General features: G+C 40.9%; 2 protein-coding genes across 3 annotated transcripts; both read right to left on the reverse strand.

Annotated features, from left to right (window-relative positions):
• Window positions 1-421: 421 nt before the first annotated feature.
• On the reverse strand, window positions 422-7,413 carry LOC135115449 (calcineurin B homologous protein 1-like). The gene is made up of 6 exons (XM_064032262.1): window positions 7,128-7,413; window positions 6,079-6,227; window positions 5,306-5,420; window positions 4,929-5,022; window positions 3,369-3,567; window positions 422-3,013 (listed from the first exon to the last, which is right to left on the reverse strand). Exons 1-5 carry the CDS (start codon window positions 7,192-7,194, stop codon window positions 3,423-3,425), a joined length of 570 nt encoding a protein of 189 aa, XP_063888332.1. The 5' UTR covers window positions 7,195-7,413; the 3' UTR covers window positions 422-3,013; window positions 3,369-3,422.
• A 2,594-nt stretch (window positions 7,414-10,007) lies between these two features.
• LOC135115446 (aldose reductase-related protein 2-like) lies at window positions 10,008-16,041 on the reverse strand. Of its 2 annotated transcripts, none has more exons than XM_064032257.1 (10): window positions 15,801-16,041; window positions 14,034-14,152; window positions 13,698-13,859; window positions 12,991-13,105; window positions 12,621-12,772; window positions 12,248-12,323; window positions 11,900-12,038; window positions 11,546-11,702; window positions 11,221-11,318; window positions 10,008-10,700 (listed from the first exon to the last, which is right to left on the reverse strand). In XM_064032257.1, the coding sequence occupies exons 1-10, from the start codon at window positions 15,838-15,840 to the stop codon at window positions 10,502-10,504; spliced, it is 1,257 nt and encodes a 418-aa protein (XP_063888327.1). In that variant the 5' UTR covers window positions 15,841-16,041; the 3' UTR covers window positions 10,008-10,501. The 2 variants fall into 2 exon arrangements, with proteins under 2 accessions (XP_063888327.1, XP_063888326.1); XM_064032256.1 differs by having other exon boundaries at window positions 11,546-11,705; window positions 15,801-16,036.
• Window positions 16,042-16,319: the final 278 nt, after the last annotated feature.

Raw genomic sequence — 16,319 nt, forward strand, 5'->3', positions numbered from 1 at the left:
CTTACTTATCCTTGTCATGTGTCCATTTCCCTTCAGTTGAACAAAGCTTGAATTGACTGATGACAAGGATAAGGAAGAGATAAAAGATCAGAAGAAAAATGTAGATAAATTACAAAGACTATATAGAAAATGAAGATTGGAACTACAGTAACATTGGGGAAGAGGAGCATGGGGGGAAGAAAATTAAGAAAAATTAACTGGTTTGAGAAAACAAGACATCAGACTGAAAAAGGAAACCATAAACAAGACAACATCAGAGGTGCCATTGCAAGAGCTAAACCTTCCAACCTTTACCAGAAACCAGAACCAGCAGGCTTTCTTACCATATGTCATATATAACCTGTGCACTAATTATTAGTGTAATTTATGTTGCATAGACATTTACAAGCATGGTCTAGCAAGGGTGATTATAGTTTGATAAATAAGTATATTTAATATACAATACAATTAGCATATACATATATATATATATATATCTCTTCATATAATACACAACTGCTTATCATACATCAGTAAAGAAAAAAGACCAAGTTGGTATTAAAATTGGAATGCTTTGCAAGATGGTGACAATGGTAGTTAATACTTGTATTCTTAAAAGGTTTGAGTTTTCATTAAACTATATTAAAAGGCCACAGAGATGACTAGTCTGGTTCTCATGGGTGTTTTTCCCCACTGATGTTGCAGAAACTATGGTAAATTAGGTAAATTAACATTAAAATAATGAAAAACACCTGTGAAGATCTTCATTACTTCCACCAGAGCAAATCAAGTGCCAAAATGTTAAAAAATACGTACTTATGACCTGAGGTGCTCACTTCTCATATTGCTCTCTATGTTCTAACTTGAAATATAAACACTTAAGGCAACTTGGTGCAATCCTCTGTGTGTGCACGTGCAATTTACATCACCACACAAAGGAGCACATGCAAGACTCTTGATCACCAGCTGTGCCCTCCCAATAAGCGTTTGAGCTCAGTGTGTGATAGCACCTAATTTGTCTTATTTTGAGAACTAGTTAATGGGAATCCCATTTTCTTCACTACATGTCAAAATACACCTTGGAATGTGTCAGCCTCATTCCACCAACAAGGACTGACTAGCCTGCAATATGATGATAGTGTCAAGAAGACAATATTATGCTGAAAATTCATCAGACTTAGAATTGCACTCATAAATGTATGTTGGCTGAAACTTGGTCTTGATGTAAAATGTGACATTTATCCATTACAGCATTCAAATGTGAATGCATGATCAAAGTAAAGCATTCATGTCTGAACAACTTTATACATATTGCCAGTGTCTGTGCTACTGTTCAGTGTATCAAATAGTTAACTTAAAAATTTGCAGAAATGTTCCACAATCTAACACTTCACAGGCCATACACATGATATGAAGGATGATCTTGATGTACAATTATGAAGTCTTACTCAAATGAAATTATACACAACAATTTCCCTGCAACAGCCACATGGCTCAATACTGACCACACAAAGACCTGCTTGTAATGGTGAAGCACACCACTTGTACTAAATATTCAGTAGTACATCTAAATACAGTTAATTTGTTCATGGTAAAAAAGTGACAAGGTTGGGTGTTGTCTAGCGTAGTCAAATTAAAATCAGCAGTGAATATCTGGTTTAAGCCCAGTAAATAATGCATGTTCAAGCTTAACAAATGTTACAGCATTGTATATTGATAACATCCCTTGGTAAGTAGGCATTAATTGCTAAACTTACAACATTTTCACCAAGACAATGTTCATATTACTTTGTGCTTGAAAGTATGGAAAATACAATTATTGTTGTGCTTGACAAATGGAGAACAAAACTGAACAATTACCTAACAAGACTGATCCACTTTCAATGTGACTTTCAGCACAAATTAGTCTTACTTTGTAAATTCTTTTCATTACAACTTAATGGAATGTACATCAGTCGTGTCTCACAAAGGCCGACAGAGAGGGAGAGAACTTGTTTCCATACTTTGTGGTTCATGAAAGAAAAGAACATCTACAGTGAGTCTCCTCAGGCTAAATCACTAACATTTGTGCCTTGAGATTACTGTGGCAATATTGCTACCAGTTGCTGGCAAGTATTTACCTCCCATGGCCTGGCTGTAGATAAACTCTTGACACAGCGGAGTCTGCAATACCCTTAATTAACAAAGGCAGCCGAATGGGACCTAGTGATCCGAGTTCTAAGTCATGTAGATGCTTCAGGTTTCTGTAATTTTGTGCTATTTTATAACAGACTCTTTTCTTTCATGTGTGGGATATCTTTGTGCTGTAATTAAAGTCGTGCAGATTTCAAACACAGCAATAAGACAGACAGCTTAAGATAATTTAGGATATTTTTTCTTTGTTTACAGACTGGACTGTTTTGAAGTATTTAGGGTTGCAGGTTGTTGTGGATGAGAGAATGTAAAGTCTTCTAATGTGTCACAGAATTAATGCAGACAGAAGGTGTGAGTGTAGTGGCACCAACAGTGTTGTATGAATTAGTACTTGGGAGATCAGAGAAAACAATGTAAAAGATAATTTGAGGAACTCACATGGATAAAATAAGAAATGCAAATCAAGTTTGTGTTAGTAGAGAGCAAAGAAGCAGACCAATTAGTTGATAAGGAGAGGGGGGGGGAGAAAAAAAAAAAAAAGTCAGCCTGGTATACATTTTTTTAAGTAATGCCAGTAGTGCTGACCATCTGCATCTGATATCATGGTTGAAACTAGCACTATGATGTGTGGGAGTCTCCTTCCTTCAGTAACAGTTTATATTAATGAATTAACAACCTTTCATCTCTTACTTAACAAAAAGTAACATAAGATAACCACTGATGCTAAACTACATAGATTCATTCATTCACATCACACAGTCAACATGGTTTGAATCCACCCACACAAGCTCTAAGCATTCACACACTTATTTGCATCACAGTCACCCAAGGCAGGTGCAGGAGGATGTAGAATTTCCAGCCATTTCTCTGCTTGTGCACAGGTGAAGGTGAGTCTTCCCTCCTGTTAAATTAATTGTAGATACAATGTAAATTCACTTAAGTGTACATAATAGGGTTGCCTCACTAATACATGGCTTTCCCTACGTCATATATGAGCAACATTTTTCACTATGAAAAGAAAACTTTAGTTTTTAATCATCCCTGGCAAGCTAGCATATGGAATTCTCATCATGCACATTTCTAAGTAACTCCTGCATTCTAAGTTCATCACTCAAGGAGCCTGTCATCTTCCCTATCCTTCATATCCCTGATTTACCTATCAATAGCTAAGTCATGTCATCCACAGGAAAGATAAGTGCCAAGGCTTTACTAGCAATGCTACAAAAACTACACACACACTCTGTACAAGAACTTACCTGATAATCCAATACCAGTGCTGATGCATACTGAAGAACACCCTCTGCACCGGCCTACTTGAGGAACTTAATGGACATCTTCTGCTCCACATCAGTACGTTCCAGGGCTGAGCAGAATTCTTCAAAGCTGATCATCTGGTCTCCATCTCTATCTGCCTCAAGGATGGTGCGCTCAGCGATGCTGTTTAGCTGGTCATCGCTGTGGATGGCAAGTGTGTGAGGTAGTCATGTCAACAAGAAGCAGCTATACACAAATGCTAAAGATAAAGAATTCACGTGATCATCTGTCTAGTACGTAACAGGCCGGCAATCCCACATTGGGTGGTCCACAGGTAAATACTACTTATTAAATCTTATATAAGTAGTTTGTAGTAAAGTCTAATAAAGTAGATATCTTATCAAATCCTTATCAGTACCTCCTCAGCTCAAGACTTAATTTCTGGGCAAACTAATTACTTCTACACATCAGATATGTTGACATTCTATACTCTACCATCACTGCTGCTGCAAGGCCAGACTTGTCATGAGAATGGAAAGCAAGATGACACAAAGCCATACTAAACAGGCAGCAGAATCATGGGCAAACATGTAAAGGACATCAGGTAATGATAACAAATGGGAATCATGACAATAAAGTTGAGGAAGATGGTGATAAAATGGAGAAAGGCAAAGTTATAGGACTGGACTGTAGAGAGAGAGAGAGAGAGAGAGAGAGAGAGAGAGAGAGAGAGAGAGAGAGAGAGAGAGAGAGAGAGAGAGAGAGAGAGAGAGAGAGAGAGAGAGAGAGAGAGAGAGAGAGAGAGAGAGAGAGAGAGAGAGAGAGAGAGAGAGAGAGAAACTGACACTACAAGTAAAAAATATGTACAAAAGATTAAGCCACAAAAAAAACTTAGATAACAAATGCAAAAATACACGTGAATAGGCCTTTATCCTTGCTCCCTTATCTCTCTTTCCCAGGCAGCACCATCTCCCAACCAGTCAACTCGTTTCTTCTGACATTCCCACTATCCTCCTGCCTCACCAAACATACATTCTCTGCCCCACTTCACTGTGATACGGAACAATTCACACCACCAAAAGCAATGTAAAGAATTGTCATATGCATCTTACAAGAAAGAATGGAGCAAAAATGATCAGATTTTGCAATTTCTAGCCAATGTAATCTTTGGAGGTGGCTGTAGAAAAGGGAAAGATGTCTCAGAGTTGTTGGTAGTCAAGGAACGTTGTAACAGACAGCAGTGAAAGAGTCAACCTTTTACCCACTGGCCTGTCTTCCTTCCCCTACACTTGTACTCTTCCCTCTTCCACACTGACCGACCTGTCCCCTCTCACCACATCCCCCCCCTTTTTTTTATCATTATGTAAGAAGGACAATGGCCAAGGGCAATAAAAAAGTGAAAAAGAAAAAAAAAGAGCCAAAGAAGTGCCAGTCCCAAAAGAAAAGTCAAAAGGGTCATCCAAAATTGGATGACCTCCCTCTTGAAAGTATTCACATCATAGGAAGGAGGAAAGACAGAAGCAGGTAGGGAGTTGTAGGTACAATTTACCAGAAAGCCGTACCTGATATTCTCTCCAACCATCATGTGCAACACGGCCAGCAGCTCCTCCCTGGAGATGCGCTCATCGTCATCAAGGTCGTACATCTTGAAGGCGACTGTGCAAGGAATAAGAAAACTGCTGATACCCATGTTCATCTTGCTGCTCCTCCACTTGTCACCATGATGCATACAAACCTATTTCTCTCTCTCTCTCTCTCTCTCTCTCTCTCTCTCTCTCTCTCTCTCTTAATAACATATCACTATTCCAAGATAATTGTCTAAAATTCAAGACAAACAAAGTAGAAACGGCATCAACCATAAAGTGAGAAAGATGAAAAGACAATCAGGAAAGACAGTCTTGGTCTCTCCATCTGTACAGGCAACATCACCAAGACTCACATCGCAACTTCTCTTCTCGAGCATTGAGTTTGTTGTCCTGTGCCTTCTTGATGGGGCGGAAGTGGGCCAGGACGCGGACAAACTGCCTGAAGTTAACGTGGTCATCCTCGCTTTCCTGCAGGCGAGTCAGGCACCAGGTGAGAGAAAGAAGGGGAAGGAAGGAAAAGAAAAAGAACAGGTCGTGTGTACTTTCTGAAGGCATTGGATGAAAGAACAGAAGCAAAAAGGAAAAAGGCAGGTCATGTGTAAGTGAAAGTCTATCGATTTACCTTCCTATCCACCAGTTGTCCTTGTATTCTTCCATCTTCCTAATTAATAATAATAATAATTATTATTATATATGAACTACTAATATATTCTCCATAATTTTAATGCAAAGCTCTCTCGCTCTCTCTCTCTTCTCTCTGTTCTCTCTCTCTCTCTCTCTCACTCTCTCCTCTCTCTCTCTCTCTCTCCTCTCTCTCTCTCTCTCTGTTCTCTCTCTCTCTCTCTCTCCTCTCTCTCTCTCTCTCTCTCTCTCTCTCTCTCTCTCTCTCTCTCCTCTCTCTCTCTCTCTCTGCTCTTCTCTCTCTCTCTCTCTCTCTCTCTCTCTCTCCTCTCTCTCTCTCTCTCTCTCTCTCTCTCTCTCTCTGTTCTCTCTCTCTCTCTCTCTCTCTCTCTCTCTCTCTCTCTCTCTCTCTCTCTCTCTCTCTCTCTCTGTGTTCTTCCCTTGTACCTCTCCATTATGCACTCAGCTCCCCCCATACCCTCCCCTCTGCTCCCTTATGGCCTACCTTGAAGAATGCATGCACAATACGGTCTCCCAGAGGATTGATGGCCAGCTCAGGAATGCGCAAGAAATCCTCCCGGGAGAGAGTGCCACTGTCACCTTTGTCCAAGCTGGTGAAGCGACTGTAAAGGCGCTCAATCTGGCTCGGCAGGACTGGAGGGGAGATGAGAGGATGATGCGTTAAGTGATTGCCTTTCTATCTTTCTCTTTTATATAGTGCAGATTACTCTCCACCACACACACACACAAAAAAAAAAAAAAAAAAAGTTATGCCTTGGCCTTGTGTCCTCACTAGGCTAGTGAGGACACAAGGCCAAGGCAGGGCTGATTAGGTGTTGGCAACATTTATGGCTTGTCTGAGGGTCAAAATGTAAATTCATTGGCTAAATTTCTATTAAGGACGAGTCTATGACATCTGCCCAGTCTATTTGGATGCATTCCTTGTGTATCACTGTACACCTGAACCCACCACCTTGGCCATCTGTTCCCACTGCCAGTCTCTCGGTGCATCAAGGCAAGGGATTTGTTTATGTATCCCTTGGAGTTACCCTCATTTTTGCCTCAATGGAGTCCTCTTCAGATAATTTATGATGACAGAAAAAAAATCAGGGCATGGCCTGCCTGCTGATCGCCAAGCCTGACTGCCTGGTCACTCCAGGTGGTGACAAGGCCTCCCTCTTCACCCTTCACCGCAGGCCTGGCCCTTGTCACCCTTCCCCCAGGGCAAGCACTATACCCCAGGACACATGTTAAGAAAATAACCTGGCATTCCTTGACACGATGAAAAAATACAACGGTCTCATAAAAAAAATTCTCTAATCTAGGCTAACCTTTTGGCTTTTCTTTAGGGACTGACTTTTTTTTTTTATATATAAAAATTTTTGTTCCCCCAGGCCAGTACCCGTCTTACATAATAATAATAATAATAATAATAATAATAATAATAATAATAATAATAATAATAATAATAATAAAGAAATCAGCTCAGAGCACCACAACTTTCCATTACGCCACGATAATGAAACTAGGAAAAAAGTTATGAGAGGTACTCACAGCCAGTTTCTGCCTGTATGTCCCTGATGTCCTGCTCCTGTAGCATCAGACTGCTCTTGTTGCCCATGGTGCCTGGTGTGGGGCGATCAGCTGGAGTGTGGAGGGAGCAAGGGAGCAGTGGCAGTAGCAGCAGTGTCAGGAGACGTACCTGCACGACCTTGACTACTCACTCGATGGCTCACCGCTTACGGCTGGTTGGCGCACTGATCACTGCCGCCGCGTCCGAACGTGTGCACGCCTTGCCATCTACCCTGACTTTGTTCCTAACTTCACACCTTACTTGCCACCTTCCCTCTGTCTACACTCCTCACTCATTGCCGTCTACCTCTACTGTCTTCACTCCTTACTTTTTGCCACTCCCTCACTGTCTTCCTGTCTTATTTCCTTATTTCTTGCCACTCCCTTACTGACATTACTCCTGACCCATTGCCATCTACCTCTACTGTCTTCACTCCTTACCACTTTCCCTCACCGTCTTCCTGTCTTCACTCCACGTCTTGCCATCTATCCTTTTAATATCTTACTCTCTGCCTTCTACCTCTACCACGTTCACTCCTTGTCATCTACTCATTCCTTGCCTTCTCCCCATACGGTCTTCATTATAACCACTCTACTAGGATACACACATCTGCAAGTCTATCAAAATGCTTTACTTATTTTCATGTCTTCTAAACCTTCATAAACCTCGCAATCTTCTCTTATTGCCTTCATTACAACTTTATTACGAAATACCGATCTAAAGAAAACTATAAATTCTATATATAATTATTGTCTTCTTTCTAACGATTCCACCTAAAAGCGGTGCATTAATTATCACTCTAGCAGGTTATAATGATCCGCAAAACTGTCTAAAATAAATACTTATCTATTTTCATCTTCCTACCCTTCCCTTATTATTTCCAAGCATTTACAATCCTCTACGCACTAATTTTCGTCCCCACCATACAATGCATACATATATGGAATGAACAGATATACTTTGTTTATTAATATTCATGTTCAAGGCAGCCTGTATAGGTTCCTTATAATCGTTGCGTGCTTCAATGATTCGATGAATAACCCAAACATCTCGTCAGCTGATCAACACTGTCCGCTTGCATCGCTTCGCCTATCAAACTCTTGCTGCTCAGATTAATGAAGCGCAACATAACCTTCAAGATAATATACAACTATACAGATAATTACACACGAAAAAGAATGGCTTGACATAACTCTGAAGCTACAAGGCGAAACTACGACCATACGAAGCCACCGTTCAAATGACCGAACAGCTGAGACTTTCATGTGTCCCTCTGACAAAAACAATTTCATCACCACTTCGTAACAAAAGCAATTATACTTTTAATTCCCCACATGTCTGGAATGAAGAACACAAAATATAATCCGGAGAAGAAATTACGAAATATTAACCTATACAGAGAATACTACGAGTTTAGATAAGCTCGCAGGTTTACAAGCGGCACCCCAGCGTTGCGTCACAGCCAGGGTTAAGATTGTCACGTGTGGGAAATCAAATATATATACACAATGCGGATGTGCAACACACTCGCTGCCTTGCCTACCATCGCCACTGGCTGTCCGGGAAGGAGAAGGGGAGAAGGATAAAGGGAGGCTGGGGTAGTTCCCACATTCACAGCAGCAAGAGAGAGAGAGAGAGAGAGAGAGAGAGAGAGAGAGAGAGAGGATGAAAAAAACATGTGAATTATTCATGGTGATTCTCTCTCTCTCTCTCTCTGGTGATGAAAAACATGTGAATTATCTACGGTGATTCTCTTTCTCTCTCTTTCTCTTGCTGCTGTGAATGTGTGTGTGTGTGTGTGTGTGTGTGTGTGTGTGTGTGTGTGTGTTGATAACAAAATAGTAATAATAATAATAATAATGAGAAGATAGAATATACAATACGTAAAAGTGGAGAGAGAGAGAGAGAGAGAGAGAGAGAGAGAGAGAGAGAGAGAGAGAGAGAGAGAGAGTCAACAGGAATCCTCGTGTGGCTATGCTACCAAAATAGCTAAGGTTCAAACTAATAATACAAGCCTCACCTGAACCAACCAACAATTTCTCACCCTCCTCACCACACACGATCGAGTGAGAGCCGCTACATCTGGTTCATGACTTCACATAACACAAGCAGCATTGCAATTAGATGTTCTGGTTAAGGCCGGTCAATTCTTTCCTCTAATGGCAATCTACGTGTTTCTAATGCCATTGGATGACCTTTCTGAAACTCTCTCTCTCTCTCTCTCTCTCTCTCTTCCCCTGACTGCCTTCATTACTTATCTGCAAAACTGTCTAAATAATCTACTACTACTATGCATTTACCAGTATTATTCGTTTCTGTGACTTGTTCATTTATAAACATTTTTCGTCATCATCCTTTTAAATACTCTCTCTCTCTCTCTCTCTCTCTCTCTCTCTCTCTCTCCCCCAAGAGGGCCACGCATGAGCGAATGGTAAATCTGGAACAAGCTCACCTGAATGTTATGTAAGCTTTCACTGCACCTGCCTCCAGCCTCACCCAGTCCAGCCCAGTCCAGCCCATCCCACTGCACCAAACATCTTTCCTGCCACACCCTGATGCACTACTACCTTACCTAATCCGGTTTCTCACACTGCTAGTGGACTCAGCCTTACAATATGCCTGGTTACACATCTGCCACATATAATTTCCTGAATGTAATCTTGATTTTTTAGCTACATACAATATATATCATGTGTTTATATTTTCTTTGCAGTCATTATAAAATTCAGCAGGTCCTGCCCTATGAGAAGCCCTTGTCAATTGTGGCCAGGACAGCTGCCACACATGCACAGAATGCTTCACACTACTTTTATAGAAAAAAAGTGTTTCATGCAATGTCATTAATATGGTGAAAAAAATGCTTTATGATAAGTTCATGAAATCATTTTTGCTTAATTCTGTAAGTTACATTACTTGGTGGTTTAGTTATTTGTGTCCTTAAGAAAAAAAAAAAAATCATATTGCTCCTTCTAGTTTCCTCTAAATTGGCCAAATAATCAACATTTGGCTCATGAAATGAAGACAACTTTGTTTACCATAAATGTCCACATCCTTATGTAAAGCAACATGAAAAATTTCCCAACAAAGATGTACCAGTGACTCAGGTGAGCAAGGTTCTTCAATGAGCCTTGTGCTGCTGGCCTGCCTTTCTCACCACAGGGAACACTTGTCACTCCCAAAGCTGAGCAACAATCCATGAAATCCCTAATTACTTCTTTTCATAACACCCTACTTCCATGAGTGTTCATTTTATATTCCCCACAATTCTTATTTTACATTCCCACAAAAGTTGTCCCTCCAAAGCTAGAGCAAGACTCATTTAGACCCACAGCCTGATTCATGGAGCACACCTGTATCACTCTTTTACATTAACTTTGCCCTTCTTGTGAATGTCCTCTGTGGTGAAGAGTAAGCCTGCCATGCCAGTCTGCTTTCTGTGCTTGTGAATCCTTCCTGCACCAGTTTTCTTTGTGGTACATTCCTCCTCCTCCTCCTCCTCCTCCTCCCTCTCCTCATTCTCTATATAGAATGGCCACAAAGGGAACTTTTTTTGCCTGAAAATAATACTCTCACTGAGGTATGACTGGCTTAATATGCACAAGATATACATCTATCAACTAAGAGGGAAAGTGTTCCAGTATATACGAGTACTCGTAAATGTACCTGTTTTTTCTCCTTTATAAGTTGCATAATAAGGTACTTTTTATCTATCTATATACCAGGCCGGCAATCCTACATGGGGTAGCCCAGACAAGGAACCACACACTCACACACAAAGGATAATAATTCACAAATGAACTGTGTGTGTGTGTGTGTGTGTGTGTGTGTGTGTGTGTGTGTGTGTGTGTGTGTGTGTGTGTGTGTGTGTGCACATTACTCTATATTTGTTTGTATGTCTATCTCTATGCCAAACCAGCATTCCCCATAAAGGAGGGTGGCAAAGACAAAGCACCCACATGCAGACATTCACAGTCACACACGCAGGCACTCCCATCAAGCACAAGACACAAGACCAGCACACAAAACATGAAAAGACAGACAAAGGAATGAGCACTAATGAAATATGAGACTTACCACAATTCAAACTCTGTGAGGACTCTTTTAGGTTGACTTTGCTGGACAGCAGAAAGCTTTTCCATGTGTTTCTCCTCTAACTTGATCTCATAAACAGTCTGGAAAAGATGAGCAAAGTGAACAGAATACAAGACGGGCTTAACGACAATCAGCGCATACAATTATACATATAATGCACATTTTTCACGTGGAACAGAACAGCTACTTGACAGATCACACAACAGATGACGTTATAAAGAAATACACAAAAGAGAGATTAAGTACTGTGACTGAGAGCAACAAAGTGAGGTATTAGCACCATGTTCGAGCACAGCATGGTACAAACCTGGAAGAGGTGTGCTGCTCCACGGGCCATGGAGTTGTCTATCACCACGGGGATGTCATACACCAGGAGGTACCTTAGCAACACAGCCTTGGGAGAAGTGTCCAGCTTGTGGGCAATACTTCTCACTGACCTGTGTTGTGTCAGCACAGGCAAATTCCTACTGTAAGACAAAACACTTATTGATTCTCTCTCTTCTCTCTTTAGGATTTTCTCAAAAATATGTAACAATGAATGGATATTTTTTTCACTACCTTTCAGTGATGTAATATGTGCAAGAATTAATTAAAGATAATTATGTGTGACTACAAATATTCTACCATTCAGCACCTACACAAGAGCCTGCTGTCCTCTCACCTGCTGTCAGTGTATGGGCTGCCAAAAGGGTATATGGCACACACAGTTATATTATTGTTACTGCAAAAGCTCCTTAATTTCTTCTGTCGAAAATATAGATTGAGCTCAGCCTGGACTATAATAGGCTTGAGTTTTACCACTGAAAAAAACAAAATATGTACCAATAATTATCTTTTCTACATCCACACCTTTTCTTTCTCAATGGTATCAACAGTAATATATAGCATGCTACTCATGGTGCATTTCAGCTCAAACACTGTCAGATACCTTGAGTGGAAGCATGACCAGTGTCTGTTGCTTGTTATTTTGCAAGAAAATAAATTTAAAAAATATAGCTGTCAACTGTACCATTCAGTAATTCTTGAATTTGAATGAGGGTAAAGTTGCGAAGACCAAGATGCACTGCAAGACCTCGCTTGATGACCTGAAAGTATAACTGCATGTTGAGAGAGAGAGAGAGAGAGAGAGAGAGAGAGAGAGAGAGAGAGAGAGAGAGAGAGAGAGAGAGAGAGAGAGAGAGAGAGAGAGAGAGAGAGAGAGAGAGAGAGAGAGAGAGAGAGAGAGAGAGAGAGAGAGAGAGAGAGAGAGAGAGAGAGAGAGAGAGAGAGAGAGAGAGAGTTTCTATTTTGCACCAAATGTCATCAAGTGTTGGAAAGGTCCCTCGAGGAGCTAACCTTGTTTAGCTACAAGCCTGAATGTACCATCAGAAAAGATACTCAACCTCTGTCTCTAACAGTCTCCAGACGGTGCTCAGGTTTTGCATAATGTTGGGAGGAATGACAAGTTGCCCGTCACTGCCTCTCTGAAAGAGTCTTCTAACAGGAGGCCAAGTTCCGTCTTCATTTTTATTGTATATCTGTGTGTAGTTAGACCCTGTCAAGCAATATGAACAGGGTGTCAACTGGAATCCTTACACGTCTACTATAAAACATTTCCTCCGTCACATTAACACGTATATCTAACACTATTATGCTCAGGAATTTTTGCGAAATGAAAATCCAAAACTCACGGAAAGTTACCCTTGAAAATATCTCACCACCATGGAAGGATCCCACCAAGCCAACCAGCAGGCTGACAACTGACCTACTCACCTCTGAGGCCCACTGGGTTTTCCAGCAGCAGCAGGTCAACTGGCCGCTGACCCAGGTACAGGTAAAGCTCCTCTAAGCGCTGCACCAACACCGCTGGCTCCTCAGGCACCACCACCTGCAACATTCCTTACCTAGGTACTCACTGCACTCAGAAAGTGGATGGGGCAATGCTAGTAAAGGGATCAAAGAGGCTGTGGGATCATGAGATGGTACCCAAGACTTAGACGAACTGAGAGTTAAAGCCTATGGGGCAAAAATTATCGAAGATGAAAGATCTTTGAATTTCATGAAACACTCAAACATATACTATTGAAACCCCAGAATGTGATATGCAGGAAATGTGAAAATGACTTCATATTAAACAATTAAATAACCACTTTCAGCACCATGGAAATAATACATAATAATAATAATAATAATAATAATAATAATAATAATAATAATAACAGTAATAGGTTTATTAATAAGCTGTGGTTACATTAAAAGTGTACAACATTGTACTCTACATGAAAAAAGATAAGTAAATAAATAAAATAAAATAAATAAAATAACAATATGATTAGAATAAGAAAGTATGTAACAGCAAATGTCTGCATCACAGGGATTAAAAAATAAAGATGAATTTCTATGCACTTCATTAACAAAGAAAGCAAGGTTGACAGAACTTGACAAGGTTGACAGACTTGCACTACAATGTTGTCCCTTACTGATGCTGAAATGAAAAACTTCATGCCACATTTTTTCTTTTTAAAGAAGTCACACACAAGCTGCAGCACTGTGGCAGAGAGCTGGTCCGACAGAGGAACCTGGATGTGCTGAACACCTGCCTGTCGGAGCTCCTTCAGTTGCCTCACCAGATTCTTGTGATTCTAAATGAAGAAATATAGGCAGAGAACATCAGAAATTAAGAGCAACTGTGTCATCAATGACTATATTTACGACAGTGAGAACTTGTTGCAAAAACTAATACTGAATAATACGTATACAATATACATATTACGGTTCTTCAGAATTCCACATGCAATTCAATTAAATATATTTACCTTGATTATATTTACCCCAAGTGTAGGAAACCAGACATATACAGTTTCTACTTCCTTTTTCCGCGATTTCCATCTGTAGGAACGTCTTTTTGAGCGAGTGTAAGATGTGGCTTCCTTGTCTGTCAACAAAATTTAAAATAAAGACTTAACAAGTACGTGCAATTGTGCTAATATACATAAATTTATGACTTTAAGTATGGAAATGGTCATCATATTGTTACAGCAGGAAATAAATAGTTGCAGTGGCTGAGTGTGTGTGTAGTGTTGGTTTGAGTTTTGAGAAGTGTTGCCAGAGGCTGCTGCTGGTGGGAATGTGACGCTCAGATGGCCTTGCAAGTACACGTCACTGGCTGCTGTGCCTACAAATGGCACAGCGACAATCCAAGATATTAAAAAGCCTTGTGAAAAGCCGAAAGGGGGTTTCTCCAAGATGTCTCATTCCATGCCACCTCCATGTCACCCTGTGGGTTGTGTTGTGCCTTCCTCACCCGTGTTTGTGTCATTTGTGTCCTTAGCCACGCACTGTGGTGTTGGTGTACTGTACTTTTTTTTCCCCTGAGTGGCTATGCTGAAACTGGTAGTGGTGTGGGGCTTGTTGTACCCACACATAGCCTTGTTTTCTGTGTGGATGATTGGATGACTGTCTCAGATGTGGGGAGTGCTGACTGTTGTGACCTGTGGGTCACAAGATACCTGTGCCCTGTTCCCTGGTGGTGAGATATACATCTGTGCTGTGCATGTGCATGGCCTTCTTGCCTTGTACTCCAATATTACGTCAAGTCCTTTGAGTTGCTTCCATTTGCATTGTGGAGCCTGGTAATGGAATTATTGCTGAACTGACTACTACTGCCTCCGTGTGAGTTGTTGCTTGAACGGGTAAGAGCGGCAGTGTAGGTGGTAGGTTTGCTACAGTTGGTGTCAGAAGTGGGATGTTCTGCTACAACAAGTTAATGCAGTCTGTTGTAGTGACTCGTGGTTGTGCTAGGCAAGATGGAGAGCCAAGTTGAGGGTGTCTGTCTGCCTCTGTCTGTATGGGTCTGCCCCTGGTCCCAGTCGATTTTCATTTTTTTATTTTTTTTATTCAGTGAATAAAAACCCTATAAGAAGAAGATGAGCAAAGTGAAACATTTTGAAATCCACATTATCAGTTGCTGGCGTGGGTGTGTATGATGTGACGAATAGCAATGTCAGTGGTGTTCCTGGTATTAACGATTTATGGCCACCACCATTGTTTATGAATGGCGCTATGTCACCTCGATAATGGTACACCACCACAACGCTAATGTACAAACGACTGGCAGGCTACTTGTAGTACGTGAAGGAAGGAGGGTTGACATTACATTGTTCACCTCACAGCACGATTAGTAGGCTGTTGCAATTCGCATGTGATTAAGTGTATGGTGGCAAGTTGTTTTTCATAAAGACAGTGTAAGAAGTATGTTGTATTCTCTGAAGCACGCCTCCAGGCATAACCTTAGATCACACTCATTACACTGAAATCGCGGGTCGATGTGCTTCTGAGGGCGTCTTGACACGTGGCTACATCCAAATCCACAGGCTAGAGTAAGGTTTGAAGTACACGCAGCGTGTTTTCTGTCAAGTTCAATGAACAAATAAAGTCTAGAGTTTTTTCTAAGTTGCTGCCATAAATTCACGGCACTGGCACTGAGCACGGGTAAGCGAGACGCTGTAAATTTATGGCGTTGGCACTGGACGGCTTAAAATGGCCGGCACCACGCGGGTTTAAGTGACAGCAACAAGACTCACCTTCAGCCTTCAGGTGCTCCTCCCTCTCCCTCTCCGCCATTGTCACGTCACCACTCCGCCTCCTATCTCTTCACCAGGCTCGCCACTCACCACGGACCCTCATGGTGACGGGGCAACATTCCTAACTAGTATATAGGATGATAAATATTCACGTCCTATCAGTCCCGCCCCAGCAAAAGCTTCGAATCGAGTGGTGTGTTTTGGGGACACTATAGCTGACTGGAAGCTCGAAGGGAAGGGATTGGATTATCTAACGCTATTCCATGCTATCCAATGACTTTTTCTCTTAACTTTCCTAAAATCTGAGTAAATTATCAAAATTTTAATGTATATTTATGCTGGGTTTAGATAAAAAGTGTAAAGTCGTGTTAGATGATAGCAATAAACATAAAGGGTTACGGTACAATGATGGAACTCTTATTAAATTTTATAAAACAGTAATAATTAATTGTATCAGCTTCATATAGCAACAATAATCATGGATATGGAACAGTTATCGCAAGATTAAACTCCTTTATC

This window comes from Scylla paramamosain, chromosome 29 (genome assembly GCF_035594125.1).
Source record: "Scylla paramamosain isolate STU-SP2022 chromosome 29, ASM3559412v1, whole genome shotgun sequence".
In the NCBI taxonomy this organism is placed as follows: domain Eukaryota; kingdom Metazoa; phylum Arthropoda; class Malacostraca; order Decapoda; family Portunidae; genus Scylla; species Scylla paramamosain.